This window comes from Aptenodytes patagonicus, chromosome 29, assembly GCF_965638725.1.
Source record: "Aptenodytes patagonicus chromosome 29, bAptPat1.pri.cur, whole genome shotgun sequence".
NCBI lineage: Eukaryota > Metazoa > Chordata > Aves > Sphenisciformes > Spheniscidae > Aptenodytes > Aptenodytes patagonicus.
This window is the reverse complement of record NC_134977.1, coordinates 2,048,795-2,075,032: the sequence shown is the minus strand read 5'-3', so window position 1 is coordinate 2,075,032 and position 26,238 is coordinate 2,048,795. Positions and strand designations below refer to the sequence as shown.

At 50.9% G+C, this 26,238-nt stretch overlaps 3 protein-coding genes across 8 annotated transcripts in view; 1 reads left to right on the top strand and 2 right to left on the bottom strand.

Moving 5' to 3' along the window:
• Positions 1–3,335: 3,335 nt before the first annotated feature.
• LOC143171677 (IgGFc-binding protein-like) lies at positions 3,336–18,126 on the bottom strand. 2 transcript variants are annotated; one of them, XM_076360719.1, is made up of 14 exons: positions 17,775–18,126; positions 16,694–16,770; positions 14,707–15,954; positions 13,824–14,140; positions 12,833–13,163; positions 11,816–12,411; positions 10,453–11,017; positions 9,238–9,830; positions 8,078–8,651; positions 7,300–7,499; positions 6,213–6,593; positions 5,720–6,006; positions 5,531–5,563; positions 3,821–3,887 (listed from the first exon to the last, which is right to left on the bottom strand). In XM_076360719.1, exons 2-13 carry the CDS (start codon positions 16,758–16,760, stop codon positions 5,557–5,559), a joined length of 5,166 nt encoding a protein of 1,721 aa, XP_076216834.1. In that variant the 5' UTR covers positions 16,761–16,770; positions 17,775–18,126; the 3' UTR covers positions 3,821–3,887; positions 5,531–5,556. The 2 variants fall into 2 exon arrangements, with proteins under 2 accessions (XP_076216833.1, XP_076216834.1); XM_076360718.1 differs by lacking the exon at positions 5,531–5,563 and having other exon boundaries at positions 3,336–3,887.
• Positions 18,127–21,658: 3,532 nt separating this feature from the next.
• On the bottom strand, positions 21,659–26,028 carry LOC143171678 (sushi, nidogen and EGF-like domain-containing protein 1). 2 transcript variants are annotated; one of them, XM_076360722.1, is made up of 8 exons: positions 25,927–26,028; positions 25,230–25,274; positions 25,071–25,106; positions 24,548–24,678; positions 23,781–24,062; positions 22,640–22,777; positions 21,891–22,081; positions 21,659–21,788 (listed from the first exon to the last, which is right to left on the bottom strand). In XM_076360722.1, exons 2-8 carry the CDS (start codon positions 25,264–25,266, stop codon positions 21,785–21,787), a joined length of 819 nt encoding a protein of 272 aa, XP_076216837.1. In that variant the 5' UTR covers positions 25,267–25,274; positions 25,927–26,028; the 3' UTR covers positions 21,659–21,784. The 2 variants fall into 2 exon arrangements, with proteins under 2 accessions (XP_076216837.1, XP_076216835.1); XM_076360720.1 differs by lacking the exon at positions 25,927–26,028 and having other exon boundaries at positions 25,230–25,387.
• FCGBP (Fc gamma binding protein) overlaps positions 22,075–26,238 on the top strand; it is a 31,255-nt gene continuing 27,091 nt past the window's right edge. For all 4 annotated transcript variants that reach the window (XM_076360715.1, XM_076360713.1, XM_076360717.1 and 1 more), the window contains exon 1: positions 22,075–22,287. The gene's annotated coding sequence lies outside the window, so the exon portion shown is untranslated. The remainder of the gene's footprint in view (positions 22,288–26,238) is intronic.

Below are 26,238 nucleotides of genomic sequence, written 5' to 3'. Positions count from 1 at the left end.
GGTCTGATCCCCTGGTTTCACTCGCCCTGTGAAGTTTTTGTGCCATTGCACGACCCAGCTTGAACAGGACCGATCTCCCAGGGTGGCCTCCATCCATTTTTTTGGGGGAAAAAAAGGCAATTTCTTCACCCCCGGCGATGAAGTCCCCAGGAAAACCCCTTTCCTAGAACAGAGACCACCTGGTTTATGAGCAACATCAGAGAAAACATTTTTCCAGGGAAATCATCAAACTCCGTCCCCTCGCGAATATTTGGGCTCAAAAATAGCAAATTAAGTCCTGTGCCTGGGGAAGGTGTCCAAAACCCACAAGTGATTAATTCCCTTTAATTTAGGATCGGTTTTGCATGATTTCTGGTGAATTTGGTGTTCTGGGGAAGATCATCAGTGTTGAATGTTTCCGTGGCAGGTTGGAAGGGGCCAAAATTAAGTGATTTATAACATTTTTATCATTTTGGCTTTGTTAGCATTCTTTGGGGATACTTTATAAATACGGCGGGGTTTTATTTAATGGCTTTGGGATTGTGTTATAATTGCTTTGGGATTTTATTTAATTGCTTTGGGATTTGTTATAATTGCTTGAGGACTTGCTAGAATTCCCTTGGGATAATTTGGCAATACCTCGGGCTTTTTCCGTAATCGCTTTGGGATTTGTTACAACTGTTTTGAGATAACATCAAAGTACTTCGGAGTATTTCAGAATTAATTTGCGATAGTATAGTTACTCTGAGGGGTTTATAATTGCTTTGGGATTTGGTTTAATTGCTTGGGGACTTGCTAGAATTCCTTTGGGATAATTCGGAAATACTTTGGGATTTTTCCGTAATCGCTTCGGGATTTGTTATAAATGTGTTGAGATAACTTCTGACTTCTTTGGAGTTATTTTAGAATTGCTTTGAGATAGTATAAACACTTTGGGGGTTCTTATAAATACTTCAGGGGGTTTATAATTGCTTTGGGATTTGCTACAATTGCTCTGGGATTTGTTCTAATTAATTGCGTGGGGATTCTTTGTCATGAATCCCTTCAGGATATTCACCCGCGCTCTCTGGTCGTGTGGGATTGCACAAACCCCATAATTATTGCGGGTTTCTGGGTTCAAGTGAAGTCCAGAAGTCAAGTAGCTGCTGATGGCGACGTTTTCCTGCTGACTCGATGGACGGAAAGTTTTTGGTGGAAATAGGGGGACCTCGCATGTCCTTCGCAGGAAAAAGTTGGGGTTTTTTTTCTTTTTTTTAATGTTTCAAAGTGGGGATATCGAAATAATATATTAAAAAAACCTCCCAGGGAGAGGGACAGGGGATGCACAGGGACATGTGCACATGGCTGCTGTCAACTCCAGCAAGTTTCTGGCTTCAACGAGCCCAAGAATTTCCTTATCGAGCAGCCAATTCTCTTTTTCCCCAAGTTGTTCATTATTCGTTATTTGCTTTTAATTACTCAGCCTGTTGCCGTCTCCCCCTGTGAAGTAACACAAGAGCTGAGGCTGTGTTTCTGTCGCCTCCGATAAGGCCTAGCTCCCACAGTAATTCAGCCGTACCCTGAAGTTGGAAATAATTTGGGGGGTTTCGCCACGGGAAATACGTTGGGGTGTTTCCCCGTGGAAAATTGCGGTGTTTCACTGTGGCAGATGTGTTGGGTGGGTTGTTTCACCGTGGGAGACATGTTGGGTGGGTTGTTTCACCATGGGAGATGTTTTGGGTGGGTTGTTTGGCCATGGGAAGACACATTGGGTGGGTTTTGTCACCATGGGAGACATGTTGGGTGGGTTGTTTCACCATGGGAGACATGTTGGGTGGGTTGTTTCACCATGGGAGACATGTTGGGTGAGTTGTTTCACCATGGGAGACATGTTGGGTGGTTGTTTCACCATGGACCATGGCAGACATGCTGGGTGGGTTGTTTCACCATGGGAGACGTGTTGGGTGGGTTGTTTCACCATGGGAGATGTGTTGGGTGGGTTGTTTGGCCATGGGAAGACACATTGGGTGGGTTTTGTCACCATGGGAGACGTGTTGGGTGGGTTTTGTCACCGTGGGAGACATGTTGGGTGGGTTGTTTCACCATGGCAGACATGTTGGGTGGTTGTTTCACCATGGACCATGGCAGACATGTTGGGTGGGTTGTTTCACCATGGGAGACGTGTTGGGTGGGTTGTTTCACCATGGGAGACGTGTTGGGTGGGTTGTTTGGCCATGGGAAGACACATTGGGTGGGTTTTGTCACCATGGGAGACGTGTTGGGTGGGTTTTGTCACCGTGGGAGACATGTTGGGTGGGTTGTTTCACCATGGCAGACATGTTGGGTGGGTTTTGTCACCATGGGAGACATGTTGGGTGGGTTGTTTCACCATGGGAGACGTGTTGGGTGGGTTTTGTCACCGTGGGAGACATGTTGGGTGGGTTGTTTCACCATGGGAGACATGTTGGGTGGGTTGTTTGACCATGGGAGACATGTTGGGTGGGTTGTTTGACCATGGGAAGACACATTGGGTGGGTTTTGTTACCATGGGAGACATGTTGGGTGGGTTGTTTCACCATGGGAGACATGTTGGGTGGGTTGTTTGACCATGGGAAGACACATTGGGTGAGTTTTGTCACCATGGGAGACATGTTGGGTGGGTTGTTTCACCATGGGAGACGTGTTGGGTGAGTTGTTTGACCATGGGAGACATGTTGGGTGGGTTGTTTGACCATGGGAAGACACATTGGGTGGGTTGTTTCACCATGGGAGACATGTTGGGTGGGTTGTTTCACCATGGGAGACGTGTTGGGTGGGTTGTTTGGCCATGGAAAGACACATTGGGTGGGTTTTGTCACCATGGGAGACATGTTGGGTCGGTTGTTTCACCATGGGAGACGTGTTGGGTGAGTTGTTTGACCATGGGAGACGTGTTGGGTGGGTTGTTTGACCATGGGAAGACACATTGGGTGGGTTTTGTCACCATGGGAGACATGTTGGGTGGGTTGTTTCACCATGGGAGACGTGTTGGGTGGGTTGTTTGACCATGGGAAGACACATTGGGTGGGTTTTGTCACCATGGGAGACATGTTGGGTGGGTTGTTTGACCATGGGAGACATGTTGGGTGGGTTGTTTCCCCACGGGAGACACACTGGGCGAGTTGTTTGACCGTGGGAGACACGTTGGGTTGTTTCATCATGGGAAATACGTGGATATTTTCACGGTGGGAAACCACATTGAGGTGTTTCCCCACCGGAAAAATGTTGGGGTGTTTCCCCACCAACAGTGGAAACAGAGAAGAAAATTCCCGTTTTTTCCCCCCCCACCCCCCCAGAATTTACAAAGCAAAACCACGCCCCACAAACCCACAAGAAAAAACGTTGTAAAAAGTGTTTATTGATTTACCCAGCAGCAGGCAGCGTTACACTGAAAACAGTCAATGGGAATAGTGCCTTCCTGGGGAAAAATGGCTGGGATTTGGGTCTGTTGATCTCAATTTTACGTTTATTTTGGCTCGAGGCGTTTATCTCGCTTTCCTTCAGGCCACTCCGGTGCAGACGGATCATCTCAGCTTTGGGCTCTACCTGGAGCAGATCAGGTTTTCAAAATACACCTTTTTTCTCACCGATTTGAGGCCAGATCAAGCGTTTGCCCTTTTTTTGCAGGTATTTGAGGCCGTGCGACCTGCTGCTGTAGACATCCATCATAGCTCAGTGCTGGTTTTCCTTCTGCGCTTGCAGAAACTCAACCTGAGACGCCGGCTGGTGCCTCTAGAGGCATGAAAGCCTCTGCAGGAGTATTTACAAGAAGCGCATGAACTGGTGTGCATGTGGAAACTGTCCTCTCGCATCAGTCCCCTCGTGGTTTCGCCTACTGCATAGGGTAGACGGGGGCTTCCGCTTCCATCCGCACGAGGTTGGAGACGCGGCTGGAAGAGACAGAATGCGGGTGGCCGTCAGGGTCCCCCTTGGAAGAGGAACCACCAGCCCTTCCTCACTCTCATCATCGCATCCCCATGGGGAGGCAGAAAGTTGCATCTTCCCCTTCCCGAAAGGTGAGCTTTGCTCAATGTAACCCTGTTTTTATGGGGCAGATCCTGTCCCCCTGCATGGGATTACGCTCGAAAAAAATTTCCAAGCCTGGCTACGGCCTTACGGCGTTGTTGGCTTCATCTTCCACATCATGGAAGTCGCCAAAAAATTGCAGTTCCCTCCCCACCCACCACCCTGTTGTTGCAACCTTGTCCAGTCTCCCTCAGGAGCATTCTCGTAGCCAGCAGCAGAGGGGAAGCAGAGGTTAAATGGTCGTGTTAGGGCACGTGGGGTGTTAGGCGTTGGTGTGGAAGTGCCGTGCAGGACAGGCAACATGGTGGAGGGGGGGGGGGACCAGGGAAGGCGGTGGAGTGAGGGCAGGCCGGTGGGTGCACAAGGGCGAGGTGTGCAGGCAAGCAAGCAAGCAGAAGGTGGAGATGGGATGGCCCTCGGAGGGATCTTCATTGCCCTGTGGCGGTGGCTTTGGGGTTGCTCTACGTTCAGTAAAATGGCTCTCTATTGGGCAACAGGGCTCTATATTGGGCAAGATTGCTCATTATTTGGCAAAATCACTATATATTATTTGTCAGGCTTTGGAACAGGCTGCCCAGGGCAGTGGTGGAGTCACCATCCCCGGAGGTATTTAGGAGACATGTAGATGTGGCGCTTAGGGACATGGTTTAGTGGTGGTCTTGGCAGCGCTGGGTTAACGGTTGGACTCGGTGATCTTAAAGGTCTTTTCCGACCTAAACGATTCTATGATTCTATATTCGGCAAGAGTGCCCTGTATTCAACAAGATCGCTCAATATTTGGCAAGACGGCCCAATATTCAGCTAGACCACCCTACGTTCGGCAAGACTGCTCTGTATTAGGCAAGACCATCCTGTATTCGGCAAAGTCGCCCTGTATTCGGCAAAGTCGCCCTATATTCGGCAAAGTCGCCCTGTATTCGGCAAAATCGCCCTGTATTCGGCAAAATCGCCCTGTATTCGGCAAAGTCGCCCTGTATTCGGCAAAGTCGCCCTATATTCGGCAATATCGCGCTGTACTTTGCAAGAAGGCCCCATGTTCAGCAAGATCATTCTATAGTGGGCAAAATTGCCCTATATTCAGCAGGACCACTCTATACGCAGTGAAATCTATCTATATTCAACAAAGTCACCCTATATTTGCCCCTTCCTGCTTCTCACAGGGACAAACCCGGGCAGCATAGCGAAGCAGAGAACATCCCATGAGACACCGAAGAACCAATTTTCAGCTTGATCTTGGCTCAGTTTCTCTTCCTACAAAGAAAACTTTCCTGGGCATCGTGATTTTGGTCAATACCCATTTTGTACAGGATGCCCCACATCAAAGCTAAGGTGTCTACTCTTCATACATGTCCCTCTAAAGCTGGTCCATGCTGAGGCACCAGAAACCCCCAGTTATTCAGGTAATTAATTAGAGAGGGTCAAACAAACTAAGCCTCATCCAATCATGGGGCTGCAGGAGCATTTGCAGCGTGAGATGTGACAGCAAAGGAGGAGAAGAGTCACTTACCAGAATAATTTCCTTGGTTTTGTGTGTCAGTCGCTGTGGATGAAACCAAAGAAGATGGAGAAGTCCTTCCCGGATGCCGCCTAGCCCAACCCATTGATGCCCCATGGAGGTTGTTCCCTACCCTCTTGCTTGCCCAGGCTTAAAAAAAAATCAACCCATGGTTTGGGGGGGTCTTTTGGGGTCACTCACCATCCCGCAAAATCCCTGGCTTTCCAGGCATCCACAACCTCTGCGATGCTCCTCACAGTCCGGCCATCAGGCAGCTTCAGGTCATCGCTGGGGTCACCATTGAAGTTGCCACAGGGAGCGCAGAGCCGGTTGACCAAGGCGGCCCCTACGGTCACCGTCATCTCCCCGCTGGGGCTAAAGAGCACATCCATCCCCGACGTATGGGAGACGGTGATGTTCCCCGCTACCGCACTCAAGGAAATGGCTTCGGACACCACAGCTGGAAGGCGGGTGAAAAGACCATTCACCTGCAGCAAGGCAAAATGCCAGACACAGGTTAAAAAAAATCCCAGACTGCCCCGTAAGAATAGTACAGCACAAAGATATCATTGGGGTTGAACACCTAAGGGCGTCTAAAGGAAGAGGAGATAAATCCCACCCAAATTCCATGTCTCAATTTAATTACTCCTCTTGCTCATCCGCAAGGGTTGCCCATGCCCTTGCCCCAGCTTACCCACACCTCCATGTTGTTATTCACAGTGATAAAAGCTTCGCGGAAGAAGATGAAGACGGCCACGGCAGCGGGGATGGTGTCATCCCGGCACTCGCTGACCTCCACCACCACCTTGAACCAGTTGGGTGACTGTTCGTTGCAAAGGGCGGCCACTTTGTAGGTGCCGCTAGCGAGGAGCCTTCCCCCGGCACCGTCAAACGTGGTCAAGGAGGCCCCCGGGGAAACCCGGCACTGGCCTACTCGCTTGACGCACCGCTGCGCCCTGTCCTGCGTGGCACAGACCTCATCCGGGGGACACTGCATGTCCTCACAGACAAGTCCCTGGGACAGGTGGCAATTGCATTTTGTGGAGCAGTTGCTGGAGATGATGGTCTCACCCGCCTGGAAAGGAAAGGCTCAGAGGTTAATCCACATGGACACCATCTCCAAATTTTGGGGGGATTTCCCACCTTCAAGGGGGGAAGAAATTCCGGAGAGAGAAAGAAAAACCATGAGATGGACTTGGTAGAGTTTGTGCAACTCAACGAATTAATTGTCCTTTTTTCTCTGGTCCAGCGGGGCAAAAATAGGCATTTTAGGATGTTATTAATTGCATTATTTTGGACATGTGTCCTTAAAACGAAGTGGCAACCCACCTTGTCGAAGACTGAGTCCCAAAACCGGTTGCATTGGCTAAGTGGGACAACCAACCTCATCAAAGATGGAATCACCAAATCCGTTGCATCATCTAGATGGGACAACCCACCTCACCAAATGAGTCCCCGAACCTGTTGCACCATCTAGATGGGACAACCTACCTCACTGAAGATTGAGACCCCGAGTTAGTTGCATCAACTCAATGGGACAACCCAACTCATCAAAGACTGAGGCCACAAACCAGTTGCATCATCCAGCTGGGACAACCCACCTCACTTGAAGATTGAGTCCCCAAACCAGTCGCATCGATGAGATGGGACAACCTACCCCCATCCAAGACTGAATCCCCAAACCGGTTGCGTCATCCAGATGGGACAACCCACCCCACAATCCTTCCTCAACCTGATTTCCACCAAAAACACCAAGGCCAAGGCTTGATGGTCAGCCTCACCTTGAAATACCGTCCCTGGTGCATGCAGCCACACTGCTCCAGGGACACACAGGCTTCTCCATCGAAGAGGTACCCGTCGTCGCACTGGCAGCCCTCGAAGCATGTCCAGCTGCACGGGGCCGGCACGGAGAGGCTGGCGCAAGTGAAGTCGCAGGTACGGGTGCAGAGCTCATAGTGGCTGTGGGGTGGGCAGGAGAGGGCTGGGAAAAAAGGGAGAAATACCATTATTGCCCCCCAAAAAATCACGACCCTTTTTCCTGGACCCAATGAGGCATCCCCATGGCTAACCAATGATCTTGGGCGTCTCTGATGGCTCCAAAAGATGCTAAAGCCACCGAATCCTGCTTTTAACATCCAAGTTAAAGCATTTGCATATCACTAATCACCTCGAGGCAAAGTAGAGGGATGCCCGTTTCGAATTCATTTGACACAAATATTGATGGTTTGGAGGCGGTGAGCTGGAATTTCTTTCTTCCAGGGAGTTTTTGGTGGGAAATAGGTGATTGAAGCCCAAAAATGAGGGGTTTGGGGAGGGTTAAAAAAAATTTCTGGGCTATTTGATAGATTGAGGGGGGGAGTTAAGCAAAAGGCATCCTTGCGTGATATTACACAGGTCATTCGTATATCTTCTTGGTCCAGAGAGCGAAGGCACGTTGGCATCGAAAGCAGGAAAAAAAAGCCATGATTGCAAAATTGGAGGGTTTTGCTGGGGGACAATGTGGCTTTGGAGGAAAATAGGCGTTGAAGTGGCTCCATGGAGATATTCTGGAGCACTTACGGCAAAAAGTGGTTGTTCTCCACCCGCCGATCTCGGCCCCGGCAGCTTGGCAAGCGGCAGCGTAGGCTTGGAGGCTGTGGCACAGGACATCACGGGCGCCGTCGGCAGCACAGACGTCATGGAGGCAGTGGTTGAAATACTCCACCGGGCTCACCCGTGGGTGACACGGCCCAAAAGGTCCCGCCGGGTCCCGGATGAGCCCGCAGGAGTCGCTGGTGCCATAGGGAGCAGTGTTGGTGGCATTGCACATGGGGCAGACCTTGCCCTTGCAGCCATCGGTGCATGCTCCGTCCTCCATCGGCATCTTCCAGGAGGTGACGAATTCCTCGGTGCTCTGTGCCAGGGACCCGCCGGGCAGCTGGAAGTCATCACTGGGGTCCCCGTTGTAGTTGCCACCCAGTCCGCACGTGCGGCCCCGGTAGGCGTCGGGGATGGTGATGAGGAGGTAGGTGACCACGTTGTAGAGGAGCCGGAGGCCGGCGGCGGTCTGGAGGATGATGTTGTTCCCTTCTTGGCCAATCCGTAGCTTCCTGTCCTCTGTCACTAGCGGCAGCGTGTAGCGCTCCCCATCTACCTGGGATGTGCACGTAGGACGGGGAGGGGTTTGCACGCACGTGTGCACCAGGGGATTTTTGCATGCATGCACTCACCGATGGATTTCTTCCTGTACTCGTGCACCAACAGGTTTTGCAGGCACCAGGGCATTCTGCACGCACTCGTGCAGCAGGGGCTTTTGCACACGTGTGTGCGCCAGGGGATTTGGCATGCACACCTGCCCCAGGGGTTATTGCACACACGTGTGCACCAAGGGGTGGGGGCATCCAGACTTGCCAGTGGGGGGATTTTGCACACACGTGTGCACCGAGGGATGGGGACATCCCAACTTCTGGATCAGGGGATTTTTGCATGCATGCATGCATGCACCAGGGGATTTTGCATGCACGCATGCACCAAAGGATCTTGCACACACGCGTGCACTGGGGGACAGAGACATCCTGACTTACCAGTGGAGGGATTTTGCATGCACCAGGAGCTTTTGCATGCACGTGTACATAGGGGATTTTGCACAGATGTATGCACCGAGGGATTTTTGCATGCATATATGCACCACAGATTTTGCACACCCACGTGCACCGAGGCGCGGGACCCTCCTGACTTACCATCACCTCCCATTTCCGTCCCCTCTCCATGCTGACTGTGTACCCGTGGATGGAGATGACCACCTTCTTCATCAGGGCCATGTTGCCCGGACCGCCCACGTCGTGCTCCAGCAGCACCGAGAAGTTTGTCAGCCGCGGCGCCGGCTTGCAGATCCGCGCCAGGACATAGGTGCAGGAGCCCAGGAGGTCAAAGGCTCGCCCGTCGAAGGTCACATAGTGTGGGTCTCCTGACACCACCAGCCTCCCGTAGCCAGCGGGGTAGCACCCCAGCACCCCGTCCTCTACTCGACACTCCTCGTGGGCGCTGCAGAAGACCTCCTCGCACTCCACCACCCTGTTGGCTTTGCAACGGCATCTCTCCCGGCACGAGGCATAGAAATCCTCACCCTTCTTGTAGTAGCGGCCCCGGTGCTCGCAGCCACACTCGCCCGCCGGCACGCACTCGTCACCACTGAGGACGAAGCCCTCGTCGCAGAAGCAGCCTTCGGTGCACAGCACCGATGCGCAGCCCTCGGGGACGGCTCGGCCCCGACACGTGGCTGGGCAGCTGCTCCCGCAGAGCTCATAGTGTGAATGACGGGGGCAGGAGGGGCCTGCAAGAAGCAGAGGAGAAAACGTGAAGCTCCACTTGGATTTGCAGCCGAAAGCATCAGGGTGAGTATTTCCATCATTGCACCAAAGCTTTGGGGGGGGCAAATGCCAGCAGGTCTCCAGCAGTGGAGCATTAATATCACTCTGGAGGGCAAAGGGGGTTTATTTTGCATTCCCCTTCCTTGCATTAATGAAATACGTGGAGGGTGATGGGGATTTATTTTGCATTCCCCTTCCTTGCATTAATGAAATACGTGGAGGGTGATGGGGATTTATTTTGCATTCCCCTTCCTTGCATCAAGGAAGGATCTGGAGGGCAACGGGGATTTATTTTGCACCGTTGCATGAAGGAAGGAATGAATTTTGCCTTGGAAATGAGTTGGAGGGAATTTCCCCACATCCATATTTGCATCTAAACTCATTGTTTGGCCTCGGGGCTGTAGAGGGAGAGAATAAAGTGATTGTGTTGCAAGGAGGTACTGGAAACAGGGCAAATAAACCAAATTTTGGAGGCATTTTGTGTTTCCATTGGCTCTAAGCAAAGCCAAGAGTGGGTGGTTGGGCTCAAAACCTTATTTTTATGGCCAAGTGCGGGGGGGGGAATCCCCTTCTGGCCCCGCTCACCGCAGAAGGATGGCGTCCTCCACTGCTCCACGCTGACGCCGTGGCTCTGGCACTCCGTCACGTAGGCGGCGATGGCTTTGCACAAGGTGTCCCGGTGGCCTTTGTAGTGGCAGGCGTCAAAGGCACAATCCTCGAGGAAAGGTGCAGGGTTGACAGCGCGGTGGCAGGCCCGGAAGGGTCCCCCAGCTCTGGCGATCACCCCACAATAGCTGTCACCGCGGTAGGGCTGTTTCTGCTCTTCATTGCACACCGGGCAATCCCCCACACAACCGGCTGAGCAGCCGGGGACATCTCCCACCTTCCAGCTATCGGCCAGCTGGATTTCATCCACAGCCTGTTTGCCATCGCGGGTGATGAAGTCATCGTCGGCGTTGCGGTTGGCGTTGCCGCAGAGGCCGCAGACGGCGCCAGCGTAGGCGTCGGGGAGGATGACGCGGGCGTAGCTGTACCAGTCGAAGCTCACCCGCAAGCCGAAGGCGGTGTGGGCGAAGCCGTGGACGCCGCTGTGGTAGAGCTCGAACTGGCCCTTCTGGGTGAACGGGAGCTCCACGAAAGCACCGTTGACCTGGGGAAGGTGGTGTGGAGGGTCAGTGGTGGCACTGGGTGGCAAACGGCTCATGCAACCCGCTCGAGATCGGGACGTTTTTGCAAAACCCTTTGCACAGGGAGGATTTCCAGGCAAATTCAAATCAGTCAAGTTTGGGGCGTTTTTGGTAAATACTTTGCATGGGGAGAATTTCCGGATAAAATGCAAATTGCTTGAAATTTGGGTGTTTCTGCAAAAACCTTTCGCATGAGGAAGATTTCCGGGCATAGGGTTCTATATTAAGTGGAAAATATTATTGTTCAGAGACAAAAATAAAGGAGAAGTTGTAGCTAACCCTTTTGTGCAAACACTTCGGCTAAAACAAGGTGGGAATTGAACCTTTCCCAAATTAATTGAGTCAGTTTGCAGCTGTCAGGGAGAAAGGAAATATAAACTCAGAAAGCCGCATGGGAGCAAAAAAAGGAAGCCGAAGACGTCAAGCAAAGTGGATGCTTTTGAATGTGGAAGTATTTTTGCTATTATTCATGGATATTTTTCACTCGCTTAGTTTGCCAGAGCGAAAATCATCCCATTTCCAGCACACCATAAACAAGTTGTACGGGTTTTTTTTCCTTTTTTTAATATGAACTTCTTTAAGCGTTTAAAAAGAAGGTGTTGAAATCCATACTAGCTGCTCAGGGCTCCCTCTGGAGACGGCAGACAGAAATTGATGCTTCCATGGAGGCGTGCATGAGGGAAAAAAGTGCAATTTGGGGGAGAACATAGCAAATAAGCAGTTTAGATGCAGGTTGCATGAGGTCCTTGGCGGACACCTACCTTGACCTTGCGCGGATGCTCCTGGCTCATGCTGATGACGTTGCCGTAGACCTCCAACGTGACAGTTTTGGTGAAGGACACGGCTTTGCTGCCCCGGTTGTTGTTCTCCACCTTGACGGTGAAGGGGACCAGGGTGGGATCTTGGGTGCAGAGCGCTGCGAACTGGTAGATGCACGTCCCTTGGAAGTCATATTTCAACCCGTCGAAGGTGGTGTAGTGAGGGTCACCCGTCCCAATACAGGTAAAGTACTTGTTCGCCTGGCAGCTGGGGACACCGTCGACCGTGACGCATTTCTCATGGGCCTTGCACCCAGCCTTCTTGCAAGCTGCCTTGCCCCCCACCTCGCATCGGCACCGGCTCTGGCAGCTCCCATCCTCCCAAAACTCTTCCCGGACCTTGTAGGAGCGGCCGTTGTGGAAACAACTGCAGGTCTCCACTGGGACGCACGTGCCATTGTGGAGGACGAAGCCCTCGTTGCACTGGCAGCTCGCCATGCACGGTTCGCTGCAGGACGTGGGGGCTTTGGGGTCGGCACAGGTGGCAGGGCATGCCGTCCCACAGGCCTCGAAGTGGCTGTTTTTGGGACATCTCTGAGCTGTGGGGATGATATTTGAGGAGAAGAAGATCTCAAAAAAAGAAAAGGGCAACACAAGGGATGAGCTAAGCACTTTCCTTAGAGGGACATCAGGTTGCTACGCTGGAGGTGTTGGCTCAGCTGATGCCTACAAGTGATTCAGAGTCTGTGAGACACCCCGTGGGGATGGCCCTCAAGAAAACCCCTACATAATTCTGTGTGTTATGGACACCTGAAGTCAGATAAGGTGGATTTTGGGGTGGTTTGGCATGAAAAGAGCAACGCAACCCTTCCCCGATGCTGGAGATGTTGGTTAAGTTGACACCTACAAGCATCAACTTGGTGGGCTGGGCAGCAACTCTCAGATACCCACGGCCAGATCCCCATGTGGATCCCCTTCTTTCTCCCCCAAAATGCCTGGGGACCCTCCATATGTGCTCACCACAGCCTGCTGTGTCCTGCAGCGTCTCCTGGCCTCCACAATCATCCTGGCAGGAGGGATCTCGCCAGCTTTCGGCCCAGTCCTCCACACTGGCAGCCTGAGTGCCATCGGAAAGTGTCGTCTCATCCTCCGTGTCCTCGTTGAAGTTGCCACAGAGTCCACAGGTGGCCCCGAAGTAGCTGCTGGGCACCGCCACCATTATGGCCCAGTCTTCATCGTAGGTCACCTGTAGCCCAAAATCTGTTTGCAGAATGGTCCGGCCCTCATTTTGGGAGATCTGCATCTTCCCCGCTTCCAGGGTGGCTGGTAGGCTGGTGAGTTTGTTGTTGACCTTGGGGGAAAGGAGGAGGAGAAGAAGGTTTAAATCTCACCGGATGGTGGCTTTGCTAAGAGTTCACAACCCCAAAAAAGCATATAGATACAGTCAGGAAGAGAAATTTCTCTCAGGAAGGAGCGATCATCAGCATAAACCAGCAGTTTTGCCCCACGTCCTGTAGATACACAATAGGTTTTAGCGGGAAAAGATCAAACCCCAAATGTCTCATGGGAGAACCATCTCCTTCAACTTCTGAGCTTAAAATCTCATTTATGTTAAGACCACTGAACTGTACGGCTGGGAGAAGCCTCATTTAACCTTGCAAAACAGACTTACGTCTCACCTAGACTCCCTTTTTGTGGTAGATCTCCATGGTTGGTGGAGCTCATGGATAAAGCCAACCTCACGGTAGAGTTGCATCCTTAAAATCGCCTTTTTCTTGATGCTAACCAAAAAGTGAGCATGGTTTAATTGAAGACACCTCGAGTCAGGTACAAAGCACCCTCTCCTTTGCCATGTCTTGATTCGTAATGCAAAATTTCCCAACACTCTGTGTTTCAGTGGTTCTCCTCCTTTTTTAATGCCCAACCTCACCCACCACAATTTTTTATCCTCTTCCACTTGGCACAAAAGGCTTTCTCCAGAATAACACTGCCACGGCCTGGAAAAACCCACCTGGATTTTGCCTCCCTCTCCCCTGTGGATGGAGATGTTGTAGCCGTACACGTAGATGTTGGTCAACCACTCCTTCAAATTGCCTTCGCTCTTCCTCTCCTCCACGACAAAAGGCACCAGGGTGGGCTCGTTGCCGCAATACTTGGCAATGGTGTAGGTGCAGCCGCCCCGGATGTCCACGGTCATCCCGTCGAAGGTGTGGTATTGCAGGGACTGCGACCCCATACAGGTTCCCATGTAGTCGTGCACGCACACCGCCTCCCCCTTCTCCATCTTGCACGTCTCCTTCGTGCGGCATTTCACGAGCCGGCAGGGATCTGCGAGAAATCGCACACAATTATTTGCGGGGATGACTTTGCTGCCAGATGTGGCCTCAGGGACAGTGCAAGCATCACCGTCACTGTAGACGGTCAACCAGCACCTCCAGATCTCTACTATATTAAAGCAGGGATTTATCCCAGGTAGGTTTAGCCACCTTAAGTTTAGACTTGAACATCTGGGTTGATCGCTTGAAGCTCCTTTCATTGATGGCTTAATTACAGATGATTTATTTATAGATTATTTATAGATGATATATTTATAGAAGAAATATCACCTCCAAAGCCATGTTGGATGAATTACCCGCTTTTAGACCTGCCTATTCTTGTGCTACAAGAGAAAAGCTGGGTTTCAGCTCAAAACAGCTAATTTTAGATACTTTTCTAGATGTGAGCTCAGCTATGGGGATGGAGAGGGGATGTTATAGACACCCAGCTCGGAGGACTAAATTTTGACTTTTAAAAATGTGTGGTTTTGCCTTGCATTGCAACCACGCTTTTGAGAGGGGGCAGGAGGGAAGCAAAAAGGGGGTGAAGGGAGGTGGACGTGGCCACGGGGCACTCACCGCTGTCGCAAACAGCCGCCGACCCGTAGGCTTTTTGCTCCCGGATCCCCACGCTGAGCAACCCAAAGGGGGACGTCTTGTGCTCCACCGTGTGGACGGCGAATTGACTGCCCAAACTCTGCCCGGCCCAGGAGTAATCGGTGCCCCGGACGGGCTTCCACACAACATTTTTCAACGGCATTTTGTTGAGCATCATTCCAGACGTCTCCGAGGTCTTGGCTATCAGCAGGGCGTAATTATCATAACCGTCCAGGGCAAAGACGTTATAGGAGTGGCAGTAGCTGGAGACATCTGGGATGGTCATAAAAAAGGGGTCATAAGAGATGGCATCTTTATTACCTCCGTCGGCAAAAAAAATGACCTGGATGCCAGCGTTGGCAGAGAGGTACAAGGTATTTAAGGCTTGGAGTCCATAGAGCGTTGACCGGCTGGGCCGTAGCTCCCGAACGGTCTTGGTCACCCCGTGTTGAGACTCCACACGTGTCGGCTGGGAGGTGGAGACGTAGATGATATCAGACTGAGTCTCGAAAGGCAACGGCGGCACGATGAAGGTAGTGCCCCAGCTGGAAACGGGCTGGAGCTGCTCCACCAAATGGTCGCAGTGGGCGAACCTGGCCAAGCAAGTGTGGCCGGTGAAGACGGCCATGGGTTTCTGCGCCACTACCCTTGTGCCAGACATATCAGATGGGCTTTGGAGCTGGGCTGCTTGGAAGGGCTCCAGTCTGATGGGGAGCACTGAGCCCCGGGGGTAAGACCGGCCTTGGTAGGTCACCGTGGCTTTGAGGTGCACGTCAACTGTGGTGGGCTCATCCCAGGCGGCCACCACGAACTCGCCGTAGCGGTCAGTGCCCACGTTGGGCGTCACAACATGGTACTCCGTGCCCCAACTGTGCACTGGGTATACCACGGCTGAGTCAATCGAGGTGGGTTTCTCATTGACCATCACCAAGGAGATGGCATTGTTGGCCCTCACCACCACAGTGTTGTCGAAGGTTTTACTTCCCACCATCTCTGCTTGGGGTGGGATCTTCACCAGGATGGTTTGGCCCGTGGTTGCCTGCACCGTCATTCTCAAGCCTGGCTTCTTCATGGAGATGGTTACGGACGTGAAGGGCGAATAACCTGTGATGAGCAGCTTGAAGTCGCTGTTGAGGGTCTGCTGCAAACCATTTTGCATGAAGGCCACCACAAAGTCTTCCCCCAGGTGATGCGGAGCTGACGCAGTGACATTGAGCAAGTAAAAGACACCTAGAAAAGCCCGAGGAAGAGGAGAATTTGCCATCAGTGCCTTCATCATCCCCAAAGTCAGATTTGGCAATCCTAGCTGGGGACCAAGACTCAAGTTGGGCTTGAGGTGGCACCTGATCTAGTTGTGGCGGATAAGGAATAGCGATTTGACGGACTTTTGATTTGATGGACTATTGATTTGATGGGTTATCAAGTTGGAGAAATAAAGGCTGTCGATTTGAACAAATATTGAATTGAAAAAATTGTTTTGAAGGAGTATCGATTTAAAGGACTATCAGTTTGAGGAAATAGCAATTTGAAGAAATAGCAATTAATTCCCTGGGCAAAAGATGAGCTTTTTGGGTGGGTTTCGTGCGGGATGGAGGAATTCGAAGGGAGCAATTGGGATTTTTAAGGAGTCCCCTTTCACCTCCAAAAGGCCACGGGGGTGGAAATGTGGACAGCCACGCTCAGAGATGATGCTGAAGGACCGTGGCTGGTGCTGGGTTGCAACCAGGGGGAAAATTGCCCTATTTTCAACCAGTCCCCCCCAAAATATGTCTTGGGTGGGGTCTTTGCCTCTTGGTTTCCCCTCTACGTGTCACGGGAGGGAATTTTGTCTCTTCTCAATCATTGCACGGGATGGGGGTGAGAAATGTGGCCTCTTGGACTGGAAAAATCTTATTTTGAGGCTATTCATATTTGGGGGGGCGGGAATTTTACAGGTTATGATGCATTTCTCCACCCTGTTTGAACTCACCCCATAACACGATGGTCCAGACATGCAGCAGCACATCAGCTTTTCCCCGGCCCGGGCTGCCATCCATGGTGCTTTGGCTGCAGAAGGCAAGAAAACAATCAAATTCTCTGATTTTTTTTAAATTGCACTTGTGTTTGCCCGTGGCCCAAAATTCTGAGGTTTATTGTGCTTGCACATGCCCCAAAATTCAACATTTTATTGCACTCGGACTCACACACATCCCCAAAAATCTGTGGTTTTTGCCTTTGTACTCGTCCACAAAATAAGAGTTTTATTGCATTCACCCGAAAAGCCTGTTTTTTGCACTCACAGATGCCCCCAAAATCTGTTTTTTTCACTCATATTCATGCCAAAAGTCGCTATTTTATTGCACTTAAAACCTGTCCCAAAAAAAATCTACATTTTATTGCACTTGCACTTGCACCGGACCCCAAAATCTGCTTTTTGGGGGCATTTACATGTGCCCTGCCCCACCCCCCACCCCCCCATCACATCACATTTCCATGGAAACAGACCCGGGACGATGCATTTGGGTCCCCCCTAATTTTCACAAAATTCAGCTCTCCTCTGAGCATATTTGCTTTTTTCCCCTTTCCCCCCACTTTTTTCCCCGCTTTCCCCCTTTTTTCCCTTTTGCTCTTTTCCCCCTTTCCTCTTTTCCTTTTTTCTCCTTCCCCCCCCCTTTTTCCATTTTCCCTTTTTTCCGTTTCTTCTTTTTTTCCCTATTTCCCTTGTTTATTTTGCCCCGTTTTTCCCTTTCCCCCCAAATCCCCTCTTTTTTCTCCTTTTCCCCCTTTTTCCTTTTCCCCTTCTTCCACTTTTTTCCTCCCCTTTTTTTCCTTTTCCTCTCCTTTTTTTCCTTTTTCTCCCCTTTTTTCCCTTTTCACCCCTTTTTTCCCTTTTCTCCCCCCTTTTCCCTCCCCCCCCCCCCCCAATCCCCTCAGAAACAGCTGAATTCAGCTGCTACTGGGAACAAACCCAGGGCTAGGGGGATATCTGAGGAATTTCCCGACGTGCTTTCGTGCTTTGGGCTCTTCGCTGCAAAAAAAATACATTTATTTATAGACATATTTAACCTTACCTGCCTCTGGTTTTTATCTGGCCCCAAAAAGCTCCGTTTTGTCCTCAAATCCTTGATGCAAATGCCGAGAGCGACCCCAGGGCAGCTGGCTCCTGCTCCTCCCTTTAGTATTTTTTGCTGAAAGAAGGGGGAAAAAAAAATGACAAATACAGACGACCCCAGGGGACTGACCCACCCAGCGCTTTGACATCATTTTTGGCGAGAAAGGAAGGTGAAAACGGGGAGGAAAACATTGTTTTGATTAAAGCCAGGCCGGGGGTTGAGGCAAATGGCAAAAAAAAGTCCAAATTACTAAATATGGATTTGTTTGGGGTTTTTTTTTTGCCAGTGAGGTTGAAATTGCCCCAAAATTACAAGCAGAGGCGAGGGGTACAAAATGGGTGGGGTTTGGGGTTTTTTTTTCGGAAATGGGGTGTGTTAATGGGCCAAAAAAGGCAAAAAAAAAGAGAAAAAGGGGGGGGAGGGAGGTTTTTCCCCCCCAAAAAAAAAATCCCTGTTGAGGGATGACGAATAGCGGCTATGGGGGCGGTTGGGTGTTGTGCGAAGTCGGGTGCTGTGTGTGTTGTGTCATGTCAGAGCGCGTTGTGGGTGCAAAGCTTTGGGGAGGACGTTTGTGCCAAATTGTGTGTTGTGTCATGTTAGAGCACGTTGTGGGTGCAGCATTTTGGGGACGCTTGTGCCAAATTGTGTGGTGTGGGTGTTGTGCGTATGTTGTGTCACGTTGGAGCGTGTTGTGGGTGCAATGTTTTGGGGGTGTTTCTGCCCAGTTGCGTGTCGTGTGTATTGTATATGTGTGTCATGTCAGAGCGTGTTGTGGGTGCAACGTTTTGGGGGTGTTTGTGCCAAGTTGCGCGCGCGTGTGTGTGTTGTGTCATGTCAGAGCATGTTGTGGGTGCAACGTTTTGGGGGCATGTGCCAAGTTATATGGGGGGTGGGGGGTGTTGTGTGTTGTGTCACGTCAGATCGTGCTGCAGGTGCAATGTTTTGGGGTGTTTGTGTCATGGTGTGTGGTGTGTGTGTGGTGTGTGTGTTGTGTCATGTCGGAGCGTGTTGGGGGTGCAACGTTTTGGGGGTGTTTGTGCCAAGTTGTGTGTTGTGTGTGTTGCGTGTGTGTGTGTGTGTTGTGTCATGTCAGAGCATATTGTGGGTGCAACGTTTTGGGGGTGTTTGTGCCAAGTTGTGTGTTGTGTGTGTTGCGTGTGTGTTGTGTCGTGTCAGAGTGTGTTGTGGGTGCGACAGTTTTGTGCGGTGTCACACGTGGCGTGTGTTTAGGGCACACACACACCTCACGTGTGTTGTGTGTTTGCGCACCGTAGTGTGTGTTGTGCACACACCTGGGGTGTGTGGGGATGTGTGTGTGTGTGTGGGTGTGGGTGAGTGTTGTGTCTATTGTGTTGTGGTTGGTGTTGTGTACGTGTGTTGTGTGCAAACGCGGTATGGGTTGTGCACACGCCTTGTGCATGTAGCCTGTTGCATGCTTGTGTGTTGTGCACACGTGTGCGCACCTAGTGTGTGTCGAGTGTTGTGTTGCACGCATGTGTTGTGTTGCACTCGTGTGTTGCATGGTGTGCAAATGTGTGTTGCGCACATTTGCACGCCTAGCGTGCATTGGGTGTCGCGTTGCACACGTGTTGTGCGGTGTGCAAATGTGTTGTGTCACACGTGCGCACACCCAGTCTGTGTTGTGTTGTGTGTTACGTGTTGTGCACAGTGTGCACACGTGTTGCGTGGTGTGCAAATGTGTGTTATGCATGTTGTGTGCTCACCTAGTGGGTGTTGTGTTGTGCTGTGTTGCACGCACGCGCTGCGCGGTGTGCGGTGTGCACGTTGTGTGCACACCTAGTGTGTGTTGAGTGTGGTGTCGCACACGTGTTGCCCGGTGTGCAAAGGTGTGTTGTGCACATCAGCGTGTTGTGCACGTTAGCGTGCAGCATGTTGTCTGCATGCATGTCGTGCCGTGCGTGCTAGCGTGTTGTGTGCTTGTGTGTTGTGCACACGTGTGCGCACCTAGTGTGTGTCGAGTGTTGTGTTGCACGCATGTGTTGTGTTGCACTCGTGTGTTGCATGGTGTGCAAATGTGTGTTGCGCACATTTGCACGCCTAGCGTGCATTGGGTGTCGCGTTGCACACGTGTTGTGCGGTGTGCAAATGTGTTGTGTCACACGTGCGCACACCCAGTCTGTGTTGTGTTGTGTGTTACGTGTTGTGCACAGTGTGCACACGTGTTGCGTGGTGTGCAAATGTGTGTTATGCATGTTGTGTGCTCACCTAGTGGGTGTTGTGTTGTGCTGTGTTGCACGCACGCGCTGCGCGGTGTGCGGTGTGCACGTTGTGTGCACACCTAGCGTGTGTTGAGTGTGGTGTCGCACACTTGTTGCAAAGGTGTGTTGGGCACATCAGCGTGTTGCGCGCGTTAGCGTGCAGCGTGTTGTCTGCATGCGTGTCGCGCCGTGCGTGCTAGCGTGTTGTGTGCGTGCCGAGCGTGTCGTGTGCACGTGTGTCATTCGCGTGTCGTGCGCTGCGCGCACCAGTGTGCTGCGTGTTGCGTGTTGCACATTGCGTGGTGCGTGTTTGTGCTCATTTCCACGTGCAAAACCACTTTCTCCTTAGGGAAAAAAATTCCTCTTTAGGGAAAAAATTCCCACTTTGTGGGTTTTTTAGGTGATTTTTTTCCCCCGTAAAATTTGGATTTGTCCCCTAAATTAGTCACTTGGCTTCACGTTCCTGTAGGAAAATGCACATAAACAGGAAAAATCCGGGATTATCGGAAATAAAATGAGCCCAGAGCATTTGGAAATCTTTTTTTTTTTTGGCTTTTTCTGCAAAAGAGGGGGAAAAAATCGTAAACGCATGACATAAAGTACAAAAAATGATTAATTCATGCACAGAGTGCAAAAAAAAATTATGCACACTGGCAAAAAAAAAAAAATTCATGCACAGCGAGTGAAAAAATCATAAATTTGTGCTCATAGAGGGCAAAACCCGATAAATTTATGCACACCGGGCAAAAATTATAAATTTGTGCACGTAATGCAAAAAAAATCAGGAATTCATACATACAGAGGGAGAAAAATCATAAATTTATGCAAATGGTACAAAACACCATAAATGTTTGCACGTAGAATGCAACAAATAAATTCATGCACACAGACCAAAAAAAAATAATAAATTTGTGCAGGGAGAGGGCAAAACCTCATCAATTCTTGCACAAAGAGGGCAAAAAATCATCAATTTGTGCACACAGAGGGCAAAAAAACCCATAAATCTGTGCACAAAGGCGGCAAAAAGATCATAAATTTGGGCATGCAGCAGGCAAAACTTCATGAATTTGTACAGATGGAGTAAAAAAAAATCATAAATTCACACACAGAGGGGCAAAAAAATTCATAAACATATGCGCAGAGAGTGAAAAAAAATAATTTCGTCCACAGAGGGCAATAAATCATAAATTCGTGCACACGGATACGAAAAAAATTATAAATGCCCGCAGAGAGGCATAAAAAAAATTGTAAATTTGTGCGCACAGAGTGCAAAAGAAATCACAAATTCCTGAACACGCAGGTGAAAAAGTCATAAATTTGTGCCCACGGAGGGCAAAAAGTCACACGTGCGTGCGTGGCGTACGGAAAAAATCCTAAATTCATGGACACAGAGGGCAAAAAATGATAAATTCGTGTGTACAGACACAACCCCCCCATATATTTGTGTATGCAGAGGGCAAAAATTTGTAAATTCATGCACACGGAATGCAAAAAAGCCATAAATTAATGCACAAAGAGGCAAAAAAAAACCCCAAAACCATGAATTCATGCACATCTAGTCCAAAACCCCCTAAAAGCACGCGGACACACGTGAGGAATGAAGACGACACAGGAGCCGCCATGTCTCAGCTGCAATTTTATTGCTCTGGTAGAGGTTGATGCGTCCCGCTGTGCGACCCTGTCCTACGCATGTGACGCCGGGGACAACGGGGACGATGGGGACGGTTCCTCTGCCCCAGGCGCCTTGATTTATCTGCGGGAAGAAACCAAGGACTCAGGAGGAGGAAATGGTTTTCCAAGCAATTCTCAATTCTCCCTTTTTTTTTAGGTTTCCACCCCAAAAAACCCGACTTACAACCAGCAGTTGTTGCTGCCGGCGACCTTGGGCACCTCGGTGGGGACCCCCGTCACCTTAAATTCATCCACCTGGAAGACCCAACGCCCCGGGATGTTGACGTTGGAGGTCTGGGTGATGTTGATGATGGCTTCGGTCTGGGAGCCGGGGATGTTGTAGAAGTTGGTTTGATCGCCGCTGTTGAAGCCGGCCTGGAAAGGGAGCCAAAATAGAGGATTCGGAGGGATTCGTGGCATGGGACAACCTCCTCCTGTTGGCGGTGGTGTCCCCCAAAAACGTTATGGGCCAACCTCCAATCTTCGGTGAACCTGGCATTGTCCTCCCAAAAATGTTACGGGCCAATCTCCAACCTTCGTCATCGTTGTCCCCAGAAGATGGTACGGGACAGCCTCCTACCGTGAGTGAACCTGGTGTTTCCCCCCCCCCCCAAAACGTTGTGGGCCGCCATCCTACCATTGGCATTGTTGTCCCCCAGAATGGTACAGGCCAACTTCCAGTGGCCTTCCTGGTGGGGGTCCCCAAAAACCATTACGGGCCAACCTATCTTCAGCATTGTCCCCTACAAAAAAAAAAAATCATGGGCCAAAGTCCTATCTTCAGCGGTTTTTTCCCCAAAAACATTGTGGGCCAAAGTCCTGCCTTCGGCAAACCTGGTGTTGTCCCAAAAACACATTACTGGTCAACCTTTTCCCCCATTCCTCAACTCCCTTCGTCCCGTTTCCCTCTGCTTTTCCTTCAGCCCCACGTACATGGGCCGGGGTGCCTCCGAGACCTGTTTTGGCATCACCGCCGCTTGCCTTCCCTGTAGTCCACTGGATATCCTCGTAGTTGAGGATGATGAAGGACGTCTTGGTGTCGGTGGTCAGGGCGGCTTGGAAGGTGTTCCCCTGCAAAAAGGAAGGGGGAGGTGGCACCGTCAGTGGTGGGATGAGCAGATATGGAGGGGGTTTAGCCCTGAGGGCTGCACACAGGTGTAGACTCCTTGCCCTGAGCTGTGCAAGGAAGCCATCTTGATCAGGCATGGCCCATCCAGGGCGTCTACCTTCAGACGAGTACTTTCGGTGCTCTACCGCAGCCTCTTTCTCCGCACGAGGTGGCCAGAGGAACAGTGTAGCGGAAAAGCTGGCTTTCAACACGGAAAAAACCCGTAAATTAATTGGGGAGTAAAGGTTTGGATGTGACACCTGCATGGCAGCACCGAGGGATAGTCGAGGAGCTCCACAGGGTTTTGTGTACCCATCCAGGGCTGGCAGGTAGGACAGAAGGACCGGAGGATACATGCTCACCTCAAACGTCAGGAAGGCAAATGAATGGGTGGCAAAGACCAATGGATGGGTCATGAAGGCCAACGGATGGGTCATGAAGGCCAGGAATGGAACGTGAAGGCCGAGGGAGAGGTCACAAAGGCCATCAAATAGATTGTAAGGCCGACAAATGGGTCATGAGGCCAACAAATAGGTTCTGAAGGCCAATGAGCGGGTCACGAAGGCCAACGAATGGAATGTAAGGCCAACAAAAGGGTTGCAGGTCCAACAAATGGGTCATAAGGACAACAAGTGGGTCATGAGAGCCAATGAGTGGGTTGCAAGGCCAACCCGTGGATCGTAAGGTCAACCCATGGGTTCTAAGGCCAGCACATGTGTTGCGAGAGCGAATGAACGGGTTGTGAAGGCCAACAAATTGAGCACCTGCGGCAGAGCTCTGGTTTTGGCTTGTCTCGCCCCGCGGTCATCGAATTGATGACGGGTTTGAGGCCATGATTTGCTTCGCTCTCCAAAAACGCGTTTGCCTGTGGCCACGTGCTTGTCTCTGCACCGAGGCAGGGTAGGATAAATTAATTTTCAGGTGTGTGACCTCATGTGGCCTTCAAGTCATGACTGCGCGCCTTACCTTTTTGCTGGTAGAGCCGTAGTAGGCCACGTGGTCCCAGGTGGCCACAAAAGCCCATATGGCAGTGAAGGGGATCTTGGGAAAGTAATGGTTGATGTTCTTGGTGATGCGTGCCAGCAGCATTGGGTCAGTGGTCTCTCGGTAGAAGATGTCCCCTCCCAGCACATTGTCCACATCTGCCCAGTACGGGGCCACGAAGGGGCGTCCGTCGGCCAGGGGGAAGGGGTCGGGGGTGTATTGTTTGACCCGGACGCCGAAGGAAACCACACCGTTGTTGTTCACCTGCAAAAGGCACCAGGTCAACCCCCACGTGGCGGCGACCTGTGTTGGAGCCCTAGCACGTGGTCAACACCTTGACTTGGTTGTGGTACCCTGGAGATGGACACAGGATCCAGATGTGGGCTTACCACTGACTTCTGCATCTCTACGACAATATTGGAGGTGTTTAGGTCACTGTTGCATCTACAGTTCTATCAAAAAGGGGGGGTGGGGGGTGGGATATAACACTCTAAACTTGGCCACGGACCTCCCAACCACCGCTCCAGAAGCGTGTAGGTCTCCTCCCAAGACCCACCAACCGTACAAGGATGCTTTGATGCACTGGAAAAAAATTCGGATTAAGGCAACCAGGTCAATCCCACGGACGGGTGGATTTTGTTGGGGGGGGGTAAGTGACAAAATGGACTGGAAAAGGGAGCGAAAAATAAGAGGGGAAATCGGAAAATGGAGAGACATGCAAGGAAGACGTGGAATTTTTGCTCACGTACGTAAAGGGTTTGGTGCTTTTTGCCGTAGAAGGTGAAGGGCACGGTGAGGGAGATCTCCTTCGATGTCCCATCATCGAGTTTGGGGTTCTTATGGTCATGCTGCTGCGGACCGTAGGGGTAGAGGAGGGATACTGCAGGAAGGCAGAGGTTGAGGTATTGGGGGACCCGCCAAACCCTCCCAATCTCATGCATTTTGGGGTGAAGCCCACCGGGTTTGGGATTCCTGATTTAAAATGGGGCCTCTTTGCCCTGGGCCACCTAAAAATGGGGTTGACTCCTCTTGGGTGTCCAATGGTTGGGGTGAAACTGGGGCTGAAGGGAATTGCCCCGTGGGAATTGCATGGCCTATACGCGGATTTGGGGACAAACAGTGCAAAACCAGAACATCTGATTTCCATATACCCACAGTGTAGCCGGGAGGAAGCTCTGCTCCCTTCCCGCTTCCCGAACTAAAGCGGAAACAACCCTGTTTTGGGTGGAAATACCGTCTATTAACGCAAGACTCCGCAACCCTAATACCCACCATTCTCGTACACCAGCTGGCCGTTCATCACAGCTCCTGGAGAAGAGACGGGGGGGAAATATTAACCTGGGAACAACCGCCAGCCATGACTTTTCCATCTAGCAGCATCCTCAGAAGAAAACTGTGTCTTTTTTTTTTTTCTTTTTTTTTTTAACCTACCTAACATCACGAGCAGGAAAGCGAAGGAGGGCTTCATCCCAGCTCCTGCAAAATTGTAAAAATTCCGTAAAAATTGAAAAAAACCCCAGCAAACTGATGAAGCAGCCCAGCGATGCTCTGGAGGTGAAAGGTTTCTCATTAAAATACCAGCCAGGCTCTTCTGACGAGATTCTTGCCCCGTGGTGTGGTGTGGATGAATTATTTTGACCATTTTTTCAGAGCATTGCATGACTAGGAAAGTTTTTCTTGCTGACCGAGAGTTGAGAAAAATCAGATTTCCCGAGTGTATTTTAACCCTTTACTCGTCCCATTTTGCCCCAACCTGGGGACTGATCCCAGAGGTCCCGCCTATGGGAATCCCCGTCGTCGTTCCCCCCCACCCCAGAGCAAAGCCAGGCATAAATTGGAGGAGTTTTGGTGAAAAAAAAAAAAAAAACCACCTAGTTGTTTTCCTGGCTGGAAAAAGAGAAACTGAGGCAGGATGGAGGATGCACGATGTGAGCGGGGTGATTTGATGAGCACCCACGTGTGCATTTTGCAAAACAAACTCCAGATCCGGAGCAGCACGATCCTCCTTTGCAGTGAATCAGGTGCTTTTTCAGGAGGATTTCCGCTCGACTCGTGCAATTTGAAGCAATTTGAAGGGAAAGGATTTAAGGGAGCGATGGACGTTCGCAACGGAAATAAAATCTCTTACCTTGATATCTCGCTGCGTCCCGATTTCCCCAGGGAAAGACGAGGAGAAAAGAGGCACCGGCACGAGCTCAGCCACCAAGAAATGGGTTTTCTGTTGCACCCTGCCCCTTCTTTTAACACGCAGCCCTCCCGCCCCCCCCCCCTCCACCATGAAAAAAACCATAAACACGGTGGAATCCGCCAACTTTCTGCCTATCAAGGCAGCGTGGATCCGTAGTCCCCCGGGATCTCCGGAGAGGCAGATTTCAGGACACGGGAGACATTTGGCTGCTCCTGGTGTTTTCTGAATCCCAGATAAGGTTTTTGGCAAGGA

Excerpts from the sequence above, each read along its gene's own strand:
- LOC143171677 (XM_076360718.1), bottom strand. The coding sequence starts at position 16,760 with ATGGATGGCAGCCCGGGCCGGGGAAAAGCTGATGTGCTGCTGCATGTC. Across the intron at positions 8,652-9,237 it reads GACGGAAATGGGAGGTGATG|GTAGATGGGGAGCGCTACAC; the intron begins GTAAGTCAGGAG and ends TGCACATCCCAG. Across the intron at positions 6,594-7,299 it reads ACCAGGGACGGTATTTCAAG|GCGGGTGAGACCATCATCTC; the intron begins GTGAGGCTGACC and ends TTTCCTTTCCAG.
- LOC143171678 (XM_076360720.1), bottom strand. The coding sequence starts at position 25,368 with ATGAGAAACCTTTCACCTCCAGAGCATCGCTGGGCTGCTTCATCAGTT. Across the intron at positions 25,107-25,229 it reads TTTCCTGCTCGTGATGTTAG|GAGCTGTGATGAACGGCCAG; the intron begins GTAGGTTAAAAA and ends TCTCTTCTCCAG. Across the intron at positions 22,778-23,780 it reads ACGGCTCTACCAGCAAAAAG|GGGAACACCTTCCAAGCCGC; the intron begins GTAAGGCGCGCA and ends TCCTTTTTGCAG.